Below are 14,862 nucleotides of genomic sequence, written 5' to 3'. Positions count from 1 at the left end.
TCATTTGTTGGATAGAATCATTTATTTAGATAGAAAAAAAAGGGGGCAGTCTCTTTTTTTTTACATATTATCCTGGCCCCCCAAAAATGTCATTTTTTCAGGCCAGCACATTTGTCTTAATAATTTGATCAATAGGTGCATATAATAAGAAGTACTTCTAGGGGTACTGATAAAGTTAACTTTATTCCACCATTAAAAAGAGGTGATTCTTTAACCAACAAGAACCTACTGTACAACACAGGGAACTCTGCTCAATATTTTGTGACAACCTAAATGGGAAAAGAATTTGGAAAAGGATGCAGGTACATGTATAATTCAGTCGCTTTGCTGTCCATATGAAATTATTGCAGCTTTGCTAATCAACTACACTCCAATATAAAAGAAAAAGTTTAAAAAAAAAAAAAAGAAAAGGTGATCTTAGAAGGCCTTTTCGCGCTTCAGGTTCATTTATTACATCATGACTAATTTGTCCTTTTTTAAAAGCTTGTTTTCCTCTATGAAGCTCTGTGTTAGTCTTTTCTGAAGAAGGGTGTGCTGACAGGCGCCAGTGATTGCAGGCAGCCTAGCCCTCCCCCAGGTAGCATCTTGCCTCCCGGACTCACACACAAGTCCATACCCTCCTTGTTGTTTCGGTCACACCTGCAAACTTGGAATGCTTAGTGCTAAGCCTGGAAATTGGGATCAGTGTTCTCTTAAGGTTTGGGTCCTAAATACAGATGGTGTCACTTTAATGTCTTCTCCCAGGGGTGACCGATTTGGACATAGTGAGAGATAAGTATTTTAGGCAAATGCTCATTACCTCTAAACAACACTGAATTCCAGGTGAACTGCACCAAACATGGAAATAAAGAGAGATTTTTCTCTCCTTTGCTTGCTTGCCAAGGTGAAAATTCACCCTTGAAGTTCCTCATTTGCAAATGCCTTTGAAGTCATTAGATAATACAATTGGCTTCAAAGGCACCAGGAGGCCAGATTTCACACTGGATCTGTGTCTACCCGGCAGCAGAATTTGGCTCCCAACCTCTCACAAAATTGACAGTGCGTATCGGTTTTAAAAAGTGAGTTTTCACCTTGAGTCTTTCTCCTGTAAGACCACTGGGAACGGAATGCTAATGCGTTCTGGCCTCCCTCCAGTTCTGCCATTACAGATTCACCTTCTTAACCCATAATATATATAATTTCTTCTCCTAGCGCCTGCCTCGTTGAGGGCACATACAAGTGTGATCACTCATCCAGCGTATTTACTGAGCAAGCGGGGCTAACACGACTTGGTGCCGCAGTGGATGAGCTCAGAAATCTTCAGGCCACCCCAGGAGCTCGGTTTTATGACCCTCTGATTCATGAGCTGGGTGATTTCTGACCCGTGGGAGCTGTAGGTTAGGACCAGGGCTCAGCCAGAATAGGAATGATCACAGTCTCTTTATTGAATGATAGTATTGAAAGGTGTACAGTGGCACCTCATAACCACCTCCAGACGTTCCAGGATCAGCATGAGCCCACCCATGTCCTTACCCTGAGTCTGCCCAGGACTTTATCTCTTGGGAAAGCAGATAGATCCTCAACCATTATCTGCAAGGCAGACGCACATAAGGAGAAATGGCTTTCTCAAGTACCTACGTAGTAAACAATAAGCCAGTTTTTCAAGGAGCATTCAAGTGATGCTTGTGGTTTGGGCAAGTTGAGGAACAGGGCTGTAAAACAGAAATCTCAGGCTTCCCCGGCGGTCCAGTGGTTAGGACTCTGCCACTCTTCCGCCGCAGGGGGCATGGGTTCCATCCCTGGTTGGTGAAGATCCTGTAGGCTGCCTGCTGCTGTCGCTAAGTCACGTCAGTGGTGTCCGACTCTTTGCAACCCTATGGACGGTAGCCCACGAGGCTCCTCTGTCCATGGGGATTCTCCAGGCAAGAATACTGGAGTGGGGTAGCCACACCCTCCTCCAGGGAATCTTCTGAACCCAGGGATTGAACCCCAGTCTCTTGCCCACATCTCCTGCGTTGGCAAGTGGGTTTTTTACCGCTAGCACCACCTGGGAAGCCAAAATAAATAAATAAATAAAACAGAAGTCTCAGGATAAAGGGCAGAAAATGGCTGAGCTAAGATACTTAAGCTGAGATGGTAGATCTAAGTTTCCGCGACGTCCTTGGACCAAGTATTCCAAGTCAACCCAGACTGATTAAAGTTCACAGTGTTCAGGGGGTCGTTTGTGCAGTCTTCCAGCTCCTCGGGGCTGAAAAATGTGTCTCCCCGTCCACTTTCCCTGCAGCTTGTCCAAGCTACATACTGGGTGGAATATTTGTCCTTGGGAAAAATAAACAACCACAGCAGCAAAAGAAAGGAGGAATTACAGCTATCCACTTGAAACCTTCAGTTTTTAAAATAGATGGTGGGGACCAGCCTTGCAACACCCTCCCCTCCAAAAGGCACAAATCTGAAACCTTGAGAAACTATTTGAACTTAGAGGTCTAGGTCAAGTTTAATACTCAAGTCACTAAGGATCTTGGGAGGCCTTTGCTTTTCATTGTTGCCGTTGTGAGTATCGTCGATTAGTCTGGGAGTCAAGGAATGCCCTTGGAAGGAAGTTTGGAATTACCCATACTGTCTAGATGCTTTATGAATAAATGGGTTAAAAATAGTGGTTTATTTGAACCTGGTGTGGTGGTGAGCAAAATTTGAGACAGTTACTCTAGCTGGAATTAAAAGAAGATTTATTTAAGGGAACTGCTAGCCTTTAACAGACGTATGTAAGAGCATTCTCTGCTGGGTATTACTTATCATCCTGCTTTTTTTCATCTCGGATGTTACTCTTTCTGTGTTTCAGGTGGTACCACTGTGCTCACCACGGAGAAGCCGACTGTGATAGACAGCACTATACAATCAGGTATCAGATACCAAAGAGAAAATTGATTCACATATGTGTGTCTTCTTCCCCAAAATAGCACATCGCTGCGCTTCTCGGTTTCCATTTCCCATCAAGTCCTAGCAGAGATGCCACCAGCATCTGGCCCCCAAGCAGGAGCATAAACACTGCTTCCCTTTCATCCACATGTATATGCAGCAGGGAGCGAGATCTCCTCCCCCATCAGTCATTGCCAAATGGTGACAATCCCCACTCTCATCGGAAGGAACCAAGGAACATACTTTGTTGAAACGCAGCACATCTAGGACACGGACTGTGTTTGCAAACTCAGGAGAAGGAAATCTCCCAGGCAGCAGCCTGCCTATTTATTTTCATCGCCGCTCTGCAAATCGGAGACAGGCGAAGTTTGTCAGTTTTGCCTGCCACGGAGTTGACAGTTTTACAGCCACGTTTCCAGTGGGTGCACCACGAGATGGTGTGCAGGAAACCAGGGCTGGAGAGGAGAGCCCTGAGGCAGACTACCTCTAAATCCTTCTTTATTAACACATCATTGACCAGGGGGTTTTTGCAAAAACTTAGTCGGGTGATTATTATGTAGGTGACTGTGGAAATGTCTCCAGTTGATAACATTCAGGTAACAAAAGACGTGGGCTGCCCCAGTGGCTCAACTGTTAAGAATCTGCCTGTAATGCCGAAGATGCGGGTTTGATCCCTGGGTTAGGAAGATCCCTTGGAGAAGAAGTTTCTTGCCTGGAGAATCCCATGGACAGAGGAGCCTGATGGGCTATAGTCCATGGGATCAAAAAGAGTCAGACACACTGAGCAATGAACTACAACAAAAGACATATTAACGTGTCTCTGGTCAGTAACTTGTTCATAGAATCCTGTGATGACTTTCAGAGCTTTGCTGTTGATCAGGGCCCAGCCACAGGGAAATGGCGGCCTCCCCCTCACCCTCTGTATTTCGATAGTATTTTTTGAAAATCTTCCCCACAGACACACATGAGGGGAAACAGTGCGTATAAGCAATCAGAGGTTTTACATACTTTAAAAGTTAACCATTAGAGAGAGGTGAACAGGTCAGCTCACCAGCTTCTCCCATTTCCTCTAGTGAAGTCTGCTCAGCCTTGGCCTCCACGGTCACTTATTAACGGGCATGTGGTGTACATCAGTGTTTCCTCAACAGCAGACCCTCCCCAGCCAGCAGAAAGCAGAAAGGACTGTTCTAATTAGCATGCTTCCTCAAAGGGTGGTGTCACTCTTGACCTGATTAAACTGCAAACCAAACCTCCCTTCAGTCGAACTTAACCCCAGTTTTCCCCATGGTTGGCTCTGGGTGACAGACCCCCTGCTACCACTGAGCTCGTTGTTTAGTCGCCAAGTCGTGTCTGACTCTTTTTGACCCCATGGACTGTAACCCACCAGGCCCCTCTGATCATGGAATTTCCCAGGCAAGAATACTGGAGTGGGTTGCCATTTCCTTCTCCAGGGGATCTTCTAAACCCAGGAATCAAACCCAAGCCTCCTGCAGTGGCAGGAGGGTCCTTTACCACTGAGCCACTGGGGAAGCCCACCACTCAGCTAAGACACCCCCAAATACCGAAGATGAAACTGAAGAATAGTGCTCAGCTAAATCTTTGCAGTGCAGGAGTCCCCCTCATACCTTTTCAGGTTATAAATGTGGCCTTGGGGGATTGGCTAGCTGCCTTTTGCTCGCTTCCCATCTTCCCTGATAAATTTCTTCTTTTTTCCCACTCAGCCCCATCTGGGTGGTTTTCTGTGGGGTAACTTCCTGTAAGCTCTTTATGACTGTCACAGGGAATGGGGTGAGGTGAACAAGTGAAGTTAATAACGTAACAAACATTTTAACTGGTGCTCTAGTTTTCCCTCTTGCCAGAGAGTTAATTACAACCACTAGGAAGCTGCCATCAACAGATCTCATCTCTCTGCTTGCCTGTCAAAAGAGCTAGGGGTCATCAAAACACAACAACCTGTGAACAAGAGCCCAAAATGAGATGACTCCCCCTCCATGTTGGAGGTCTGTGTTATCAAAGCAGGAATGGCTTTGTGAACTTTTAATTTACGGCTCAAAGCCCTTGGCATGATGGCTTCAGGGAGGAGCTCCAGAGCAAACAGTCATCTCACAGTGTCTACTGTGATCAGAGGGTGGATATACAAATCATGAACCAGTAAGAAGTCAACAGGCCAAGAAGGTGGTGGACTAGTGTTCCAAAGAACCATGTTACCCGAGTTAGAACTGAGGCTTCATTCATACTAAAAAAGGAGATGGTACAGCTGGTGGTTGCGAACTTCTTGGTCCTGGAATCCTTTGTTCTTGCAGCTGTCCATGTAGATCTAGTCACAATGTTCCTATAAAACCCCAGGAAGACAATTCATTATTTTCTGTTCTGCAACTTTTTGTCTGTACATGAACAGAAAGGTGTTGTACGTTTAAAGATCAGAGCCTTGAGAATGGGCTCTCCTGTATATTTCAGGCTGTAGGCAGCATTCTTTTATAAAAGGTGCAGAGCCAGCATGGCTACACTCAGGCAACAGAGCATAGCATTAGAGCTAAAGTAATATATCCAATACGGAGTCAGATTTGTTCTCTGTTACAGAACCACAGACCTTACTGATAGGGATGGTCTAGTCCACAGTCAGCCCAGAGTCCTTTACAAGTTGCCTTGGTTTCCTGTTTTTCCATTGTCTGAGTCATGAATCTTGTTCTCTTCATTTGTATATAGTGAACTGTCTGTGTTTCTTTGAGGAGTTCTGTTCATTGTCACCTCCTGGCTAAGCCAATGCTCAGGACCTGAGCATCTGCGGAGTCAGAAAGCAAGTCTAACTCTGAGGTTTCCTCTGCTCATGGTCAGACCCATCTACTAATACCTGGATCCCCACTGTCCTGCAGGCACCTTGACAAATAGCAGCATATCAGTCCTTAAACTTTCATCATCAACTGATTTTGCTGAAGCCACTAGAGATTCAAGCAGAGTCTGAAGATTTCATGCTGAAGATTCTTCTCAATATAATATGTTCAATGGGCATATAATACGCATATACTATCTGGGTTGTCATCAGATGGATAAAAGCCTGTTAATGCTCTGCCAGGAACTGATGAGAAGCCCTGCATTTTAAATCCGTCTTCCCCTTGGCAGAAGGCTCTTAGCCTCCAAGGATCCTCAAACATTCTCTAAATCAGTTCAGAGTATGTTCATGACCCATGGTTACATGGACCCAGGCACCTCTGCTTATTTCCAGCCTATGAGTAAGCGAGCTTACATATGCAATAGAAGTTCTGAAGACCAGATTTGAAAATTAAATCCTTGTGCATATATGGTGCTAATGATGTAACTCTGGGCAAGCTAGGTCCCCCAGGCACAGCTGGTGCTGGCTCACAGCGGCTATAAATTTGTTTTAAGTTCAGAATATTGTTTCCTGCTATTTTTAAGAGTCAAGAAGGGATTTAGCCAGATTATTCCCAATGAATTTAATGAGAATTGTGCAGCCATGGGGCCTGGGTAATATTTTGAAGATTGAAAGGTCAAATGGACATTGTCCTGTACACTAATTTCATTTGTCCATTTGCTTTTTTCTCTTTCTCTGCCCTTTTCTCCTCTGCTTCTGTCCTTCTCTCTTCCTCTTTCCATTTCTAGAAATGTCTGTGTGTATTTTTGTGAGTTTAATAGCCTTTCTAGCCAGGCTTGAATCTTTAACATTGAGCTGTTCTGTCTCCATGCCCATCCCCCACAAAAGGTACTGATTTAAAAAAAAGAAAATCTAATTTAACAAGATTGCCGTAAATTATATATGATTGAGCCAAAGAGATAAGAGTAGTAAAATATGAAAAGTTTGAGTAAGTCACTGTGTAAAATTCATAGATTGGAAAGAACAGTGGAAGATAAAGGTTGACTTCCGTTCACTCGAACAGGAGATGTCAAAATTAGTCTTTCAGGCAAAGTCGCCCTTTGTCTTGGCCACAAAAATACCCAAGTTCATTTATTTTATGACACTGCTGGAATAGTAATAGCCAAATTATGGATGATGTGGTTTTCTGTAAATTATACAATAAATTTAAAGTATTAACAAGGCAGATATTACCAGAAATGTGTATGCTGTAATGACTGACTGCCCTCTTCTCTGTGTAGGTCTTATAAATGACATTTAAGGAGAAAACCTAAAACCACGCACATATTAATATTTTTCAATATTAACAGTTTCTAACACAAGATTACACAACAGCACATTCCAGGGCCGTGGGTGTTGACATCCAAGGTTACTCAACTACTCCTTCATTGTTCAGCTGACTACATCTGCAAAATTCAGTCATGCTGTACAGAAGGGAGGATTTTGGAGAGGGTTTCTCATGCTTTAAGAAGCCCTATTTCATGGTTATGATGGACTGGGGCATAAAATATGTATCTCCAGTGACACTACCGCTGTGAAATATAGCCCTTTGCACAAACTGAAGGTGCTTGTGTTATACACATCACATGACTTACTAGGCTTTCTTTCCCCAGCTGGCCCCGGTGAGTCCTTTGGCAGATCACACTGTCATTGGGAGGGAGAATCCATCTTGCTCAGTTTTGAGGATGCATGGTGCCTTCCTTCCAAAATTTCACATTAGCATTTGAAAGGAGTTCCTTGGAAACTAAAAATGCAAAGTAACTCATTCTTATCTATTCAGTAAATCTTTCCCTTACCCTGCCTCCTGCCTGCCCTTGTTGAAGTGGGGGAGGGGCAGTGGAGTCCAGACTCAGTAGAAAGCAAGATATTTGTGTGAAACACTTAGACAAAGTTAAAGGAAAGACCACAATGAGATAGGCTCTCAGCCTGACCCTAATACAGCATAGAATATCATACTTCGTTTTTGCTACTGATTGTTTAGACTTATTTTTTAGATCAGCAGGGAAGCTGCTGGGGGCACCTTCCTTTTCGTCTCAATGCTGCCATCTTGTGGACGCTTGAACTCAGTGAGAAGCAACGACCGTCATTAGAGAAAACAGCCCCTATTGTGTGTTTAATTTTATATTCAGGAGACGAGTGGGACTGGCAGAAGGAAAATAATTTTATCTTTAGGATTATTTTTATTGTTAGCTCCAGTTTACCAAAAATAATTCCAAATATCAAGGGCTTCATTTTCCCCATCCTTAAAAAGTTAACCAAATTCCCCCAGCAAAAAGGTTGAGTAAAAACTAAGGCTATACAAGTTAGGAAAAAAAAAACCCATAGTCAAATAGCACTTTCTAGAACACATGAAACAAATCATTCTTGAGACTCCCTTCACGCTTTCTTTTTAGGACCCAAAAGAAGCATTTTGAACATTAAAAAATATACAAGTGGGTACCCATTCAAATATGCTTTGGCTTTACTTGACCTTATATTGCAGTTTTAAGTGGGGCAAACAATTTGTATGCAAATCTGAAAATTCACTAAAGAAGCAGAGATTTCCCACTTAAAACTAATTGACCTGATATAAAGCACAGAAGTAAAAAAAAAAAATCTTACGAAATGCTTCAGAGATCTGCCAGTAAAAACCTGGAGCATAAGCTGGTGTGTTGAGAATACAGATAACCTCCAGGGTGAGATATTCAGCCAAGTCACGTTTCTAGACTTTGGAGGTTCATGGGTCAGTCTCTTCATTAAGATTCTTTTCATTGGTGGATATCAATTTATATGACTGTCCTCAAGAGCAGAGTATCTTTTATATTAAATATTGTGGAAATAGGGAGAATGCTACAGATGTAATAATACATGCTTTGGAAAGTAACCTTCCTGGAAATTTTATGTACCAAGTTGACAGGCAGTCCATAATCTTTTTTTGAGCTGGATCCAAAAAAAAAAAGTTACTAAATGTGATGTTGCAAGCTTGTGCATCTCTCCATGCCTCTTTTGCATTCCTTGGCAATCCTGGGTGTTGTGGCTTTCCTAGGATTTTCAAATAGATATTAAATTATATAAATCGTGCTTTCCATGAAGGAATTAAGGACCTTTCTGACCTAAATGATCAAATGTGTGTTTCTCTACTTGTCTCTGTCTCTTCCTTTCCACCCACTGAAGAGTTTCCAACATATGGTTTTAACTGTGAGTTTGGCTGGGGTTCTCACAAGACATTCTGTCACTGGGAACATGACAATCATGTGCAGCTCAAATGGAGTGTGTTGACCAGCAAGACGGGACCGATTCAGGATCACACAGGTAATGGAGGGTTCACTGTGGCCTCATTTCTTTAAATTTGAGAGGGTGTTACTGAGGAAGGTTGCTGGGGTCTGAGTTTAGAAAATACTGCAGATCGTTTACTTGTGCTTTTTTTTTTCTTCTGGAATTAAAAAGATGCCCTTCCCTAGTAGAGATTCTCTTAGGCCACTTACTAGAGAATGCTAAATAAACTTAGCAACTGATGGACCCCTGTGGAAAGTAACAAACTGGGCAAATCAGTGTGTGTGAATTAGGACCTGTTTTCTGCTCTTTCTAAACTTTTTTCATGGGACATGTCAAACATAGACAAAAGGATAAAAGAAATACTAAAATGAACCCTCTCTGTACATAACCCAACTTCAACATTCATCAGATCCTAGGAATTTCATTTCACCTCTAGCATCCTGACTCTGAGTGATTTGGAAGCAAGTCTAGACATAGATGGTGTCATTTCATTTATGGCCTAATGCTTACTCTCTTGATCCTCGGAGTGGAAGTGGATTGGGGTCAGGGGTTGAAATCTTGTTCTTTTGAGGAAGATAGTAATCTAGCTCATTCTCTCTGAGCAAGTAGAAACCTCGCCACACCCCAGTTTTACAGCCCACCCCACCTTCTGTCTTACTTGCCTTCTAAGATTAATTAGGGTTAGGGTGCACAGGGAGCTGTCAGCCCCTCTAGGAACTCTTACCCATTGCCATCCGCTTTTCCTCCTAGTCATTACTCAGCTTGAGAGATGGACTGAAAACCATCAATGTCCTGTAAAAAAAAAAAAAATACATGCATATACTCACACACACACACAAAAAAAAACACCCAACCCACAACCTTCCAGCTCAATCAGTGTTACTGACAACACTGCTTATTCAAGTCATGGTTCCCAGAAGAGACCCCAGAGGGGCATTTGCTGAGGCTGAGACATCTCATTAAGACAAGGTCCCCCTTGATGAGTGGGCCAGTGGACTGATGGACGGCCAAAGACTCCTTCGTGCTTTTCCCACTTGGTTGTTCACTCTGCCCCCAGTGAATACAACCATTAAGTAGGTTGAATAGGCCTCTTTTCATCACGGCTACCTCCTTTCCTAATAAGAATGACAAGGAAATTGGATAAAATTGAACTCCTTCAATTCTGAGACACTTTCAATTGAATCTTAAGACAAGCAGTTTTAGAAAACTTAAAATACTTTGACTGTAAATGGCACTGTATGTAGAAATGGCACCAAATTAACCAAATGCAATTAGCTGAAATGAAGGCAGTAATGGTGGAAAAATTGATGCAAAGTGAAGCAAAAAGGCTCAGTAGGATCTGACATTCAAAGGAGGTTAAAAGCTACGTTAGCCAGAGACAAAAGCTAAAAGGCTTACAGAAGTACAGTGCTAATTGAGAAAACGGAGAGAGAGTTCCTGACCTAGAATTGCAATAAAACCCCGAAAGGAAAAATATCAGTGCTTTATGTGTTGGAGTGTCAGAAAAGGCAGGCGTGTCTTAGATGAACGGCTGAGAAGTGCGATTCCTTCAGAAGCATTTTTCTCTTTTGTCCTCCCGGGAGCCCTCCAGATCCACCCAGACCAGAAAGAGCCCCCGCAGCACTAAACTTGCAATCATTTGCTGAGCGAGCTGGGTGAGCCTGGCATCTGAAAGGCAGGAACTTGTTAACATGAAAGTCTGGATGAAAAGAGCCCCACACACAAGACACACGCACACAGCCTGCCACAGCTCGTGTGCGGTGCTTTGCAAATCAGACGTGGAGGCTTCTGAAAATGAACAGTATCTAGGTACAATAGTCTGTGGCCCGATTTTGAATTTATCAAAGGGATCCCGATTGATTTTCTGCATTGGACCTCTAACAATGGAGCTGTGTCACTTCTTATAGAGGATTCCCCAAACCCGTGGCAGATGCTGGGAGGGGCATGGGAGATGTAGGTATAAAGGAGGGAGTCTGCGCCTCGGGGCATTCACAGTCTGGTTCCAGGTGAGAAACAGCTCACCCATGCCGGGGATGAGGGTGTCCAATGGCAGGGGGAGCAGGGGTGGCAGAAGACAGCACAGAAGGGAGCAAAGATGCAGGCCTGGCTCAGGGACCAGCTCAGCTAAGCATCCTCAACCTCATTGTTCTCCACACGGTGGGGGCAAGGCGGCAAAGGCAAGGTGGGGGAAGGTCTTACCTGCCTGTCTTGGTGGGCTGAGAGAGGTGGCACCATCACACAGACAGGTGACCATCATTAGGTAAACCAGTGGGAGAAAACAGACCCCAGGAGTGACCGAGTCTACACGGTCCAGGAGAGATGGAGATCACACACATCCTGCCAGGACTGTGGCTTCTATTTCCCACCATCCTTTCATTATCCCACCCACCGGTTTTATTAAGAGTGCTGAGGAGCCTCTCAGACAAGCAGCCGGGTGAGGGAGGAAGATGGTGGGCGAGGACACACCCACTCCACTTGGATGCTGCTGACGCAGGGCACGCCCACATACACGCAGTGCAAGAGCATCTCCCAAACATGCCAGCCCCTGGGGCAGCATACACAACACCCCATTGCCCACCGAAGCTCGCCACCAGATCCACGCTTTCATCAGGTGTGGCGTTCAAGTAGCATTTCTATTTGCAGAGCAAACAGTGAAACATGAGTTGTGTGTTTAAACCAGGTGGTGGCAGGAGGCAGTGCTCCCACCGGGGGTCATTAACAGCAGAGCCGGGAGTTAGTCCTCCAAGCTCAGCAAGCATCTCCGTTGCCGAAATGGCACATTCTAATAAGCCTCAGAAAAGCAGCCTCTCCTCTCCTGGAACTCTGGCTCCAGCCCACATCAAACAAGAGCAGAACTCACAGTTGAATTTCAAGCTCTCAGGTGTATTTAAGGAACTTATTAATATAAACCATTAAAATAAACTGGGGAAAAGAATTGGAATTTGAAGTAGGGGTGGGGGGAAATTGCCAGATTATATGGACAGAGAGCAGCTTCATTGTTATCAGGCAGTTATAGTAACCAAAGCATCATCCACCAGAAGTCTTCCTGCTCCAATGGTAAATAAATAAGAATATATCTAAATATTTACATTTACTCTCTGTGTTCACACACGTGCGACTCAAGTCTTAAAACTGCATGGAAATAGGTCTTCCAGTACATCTGATCTGCTTGCAATGGTGTAGAGACCAACGCAAGTCATAGCCCGTGTCCATGTGACCATGCATTCTAGATAAGTGGTATCCGACTGTTGAGATTTACAGTTTCCAGCACAAACGTCCTTTCATGGATGCCAAGAGCAGAGCCTTTTGACACCAGTGAGGTTACCTACCATTACCCACTTCACCACCACCACCACTGCACAGTTGGGTTTTGGTGCTCTGGCCAGGAGAGGTTTGAGAGCAGAACTTGATGGAAAAGAGACAGAGGTTCATCCATCTGGCCATTCCCCCTAACACAGCTTTTTGTCACAGCAGGAGATGGCAACTTCATCTACTCCCAAGCTGATGAAAACCAAAAGGGCAAAGTGGCTCGCCTGGTGAGCCCCGTGGTTTATTCCCAGAACTCTGCCCACTGCATGACCTTCTGGTATCACATGTCTGGTTCGCATGTGGGCACGCTGAGGGTCAAGCTGCGCTACCAGAAGCCAGAGGAGTATGACCAGCTGGTCTGGATGGCCATCGGACACCAAGGGGACCACTGGAAAGAAGGGCGTGTCCTGCTCCACAAATCTTTGAAGCTTTACCAGGTGAGCCCCCTTTCCTAGGTCAGGGCAGGCAGCTGCTTCGGGGGCACTGGGATGCTGTTTGAAAGCTATGCAAATGAGATGCGGGAATTATTCCAAAAATTATTTCAGGTGTGTCCTCAACCTGAGATACCGATGCTCTGATGATCATCTAGGTAGCATTATTTCATAGTCTCCTAGTTTCCAGGCAGAGGACTCATTGCTAAGAAAGAAGGGAAAATGTTACTCTATAATTATTTAGGGCTGTCACAATCAACATTCCTTTTATGTGCTGCTCTTTCTAGTTTTAAATTCTGTATCACACAAAGAGAATGTGAGGAGAAGTTTTATACCATCCCCAAGCAGTTAATACGGATTGAAGAGCAAATCGCGTGCTCATTCGAAATCTCATGAATTTCATTTATGTGCTGTGACTTGAGCTGCACAAGCATATGTAAACACTGTTATTTGGGACCAAACATTTAAATACTGTGAAAATGATCTCATTTTGTTAGGTGATTTTTGAGGGTGAAATCGGAAAAGGCAACCTTGGCGGGATTGCGGTGGATGATATTAGCATCAATAACCACATCCCTCAAGAGGACTGTGCAAGTAAGTATGGGTTGCTGTAGAAACCAATGCGGCGCTTGCTCAAGGCACGAGTCTTTCCACTTTATGGTCTTTTTCAGGCTCCCTTAGACCTAGAATTTTAATGTGAGCTATAAGCACATGCTATAGATGTGCTTGCTTTGATGCAACAAGGCATAAAGCCAGGTCAGTCTCCCTTCAGCTACCGCATCATCTAACCTGGTTCACTTAGAATGTCTGGTTGCTATTCACAGAAGTACACCAATAATGTGCAACCAAAAATCGTAGCAAAGAAGAAACTCACAAGTTCCAGGCCGTGCCTAAACATTGTAATGAGAAGTGGAAAACTCAGACATCTGGATAATTCCAGATATCTCAATGTATAAACAAAATAGGAAGCCTTTGAAATTTTTCATCACAGTGGCTTTAATGAAGATTACATTGTGAATGAATCATAGACAGCATCATTCTTTGATTTATTATAAAAATAAGTAGAGGTTTCTGACTCTCAGAACAGTTGAAATGCCTCAAAAGAATAAATGAAATTTAGAGATTTTTGCCTAGCATTTCAGAGTTTATGGATTTTTCTTGGCCTGGTATATATGAATAAAAGTCTTGACATAGAAAACCAATTCATACTCCCAGTTCTTAATATATAATTATACATAGCATCACTAATGGCAATGTAATAGCACAGTAATTAGTCTTAAGCTCCACTTGCTACACTTAAACTTTTATTATATATCATGATATAATAGGATGTTAATTATAACAAAATGGAATAAGCCTATTGGGCAAATTTAAGACAAAGGAGGCCTGTTGGCTATAATGGGTTTTTGGTCATTTCAGCAATTTAACAAAGCTTTTATTATACAATATATTGGATATATGTAGTCCCTAAAGTGGCAATAATTTGATAGGGTCGATTGAAGAATTTAGAATGAGCAGTGAATAAAGGTCTGCTTCATATTATGTAAGGAAACCTATTTAATGCCACAGTACCTAGCAGACTTTCATAGGAAAAATAATAAGGCTTAATATTGAAGTTACAACTACTTTACAAACTCCCCAGCATCCAGGTCTACACAGTTGTTAATATGTCTATTTCATATAGTTACACAGGGCCTATGCTACTTTCGTTCCTTTTCCAAGATGGGAAGGCTGATGGTGATGTTTTTGGAATGGGAGAGCAAACTCCACCAACTGAAACAAAGAAGTACTTTCAGTTTGGTTCAACAGGTTTTCTCTGATCACCTTCTAAGGGCAAAGCAGCATCCCAGTGCTACAGTGAATACATAGAGGCTAATACAAGTCCCTGAGCCTTTTTCTGTTCATGTGACTGGGCTGCTTAGCTGTGGTTACTGCTGGGCGTTATACTCAGAAAGCCACAGCTAAAGCACCATTAAAACTTCATGTTCTCCTGTCTTTAAAATGGATAACCAACAAGGACCTGCTGTGTAGCCCAGGGAACTCTGCTCAGTGTTATGTGGCAGCCTGGATGGGAGGGGAGCTTGGGGGAGAATGAATACATGT

General features: G+C 43.5%; 1 protein-coding gene across 5 annotated transcripts in view; it reads left to right on the top strand.

The window, feature by feature from the left end:
- The window catches only part of NRP1 (neuropilin 1), a 152,801-nt gene that overhangs the window by 131,757 nt on the left and 6,182 nt on the right, over positions 1-14,862 (top strand). For 3 of the 5 annotated variants that reach the window (XM_040248375.1, XM_040248373.1, XM_040248377.1), the window contains 4 exons: positions 2,819-2,878; positions 8,918-9,055; positions 12,491-12,765; positions 13,257-13,353. In XM_040248375.1, coding sequence (XP_040104309.1) covers positions 2,819-2,878; positions 8,918-9,055; positions 12,491-12,765; positions 13,257-13,353 — 570 coding nt within the window. The remainder of the gene's footprint in view (positions 1-2,818; positions 2,879-8,917; positions 9,056-12,490; positions 12,766-13,256; positions 13,354-14,862) is intronic. The other 2 variants (XM_040248378.1, XM_040248376.1) reach the window with 1 other exon arrangement.

This window comes from Oryx dammah, unplaced genomic scaffold (genome assembly GCF_014754425.2).
Source record: "Oryx dammah isolate SB20612 unplaced genomic scaffold, SCBI_Odam_1.1 HiC_scaffold_10, whole genome shotgun sequence".
NCBI lineage: Eukaryota > Metazoa > Chordata > Mammalia > Artiodactyla > Bovidae > Oryx > Oryx dammah.
The sequence above is the reverse complement of the archived record's forward strand: the minus strand, read 5'-3'. Positions and strand labels throughout refer to the sequence as shown.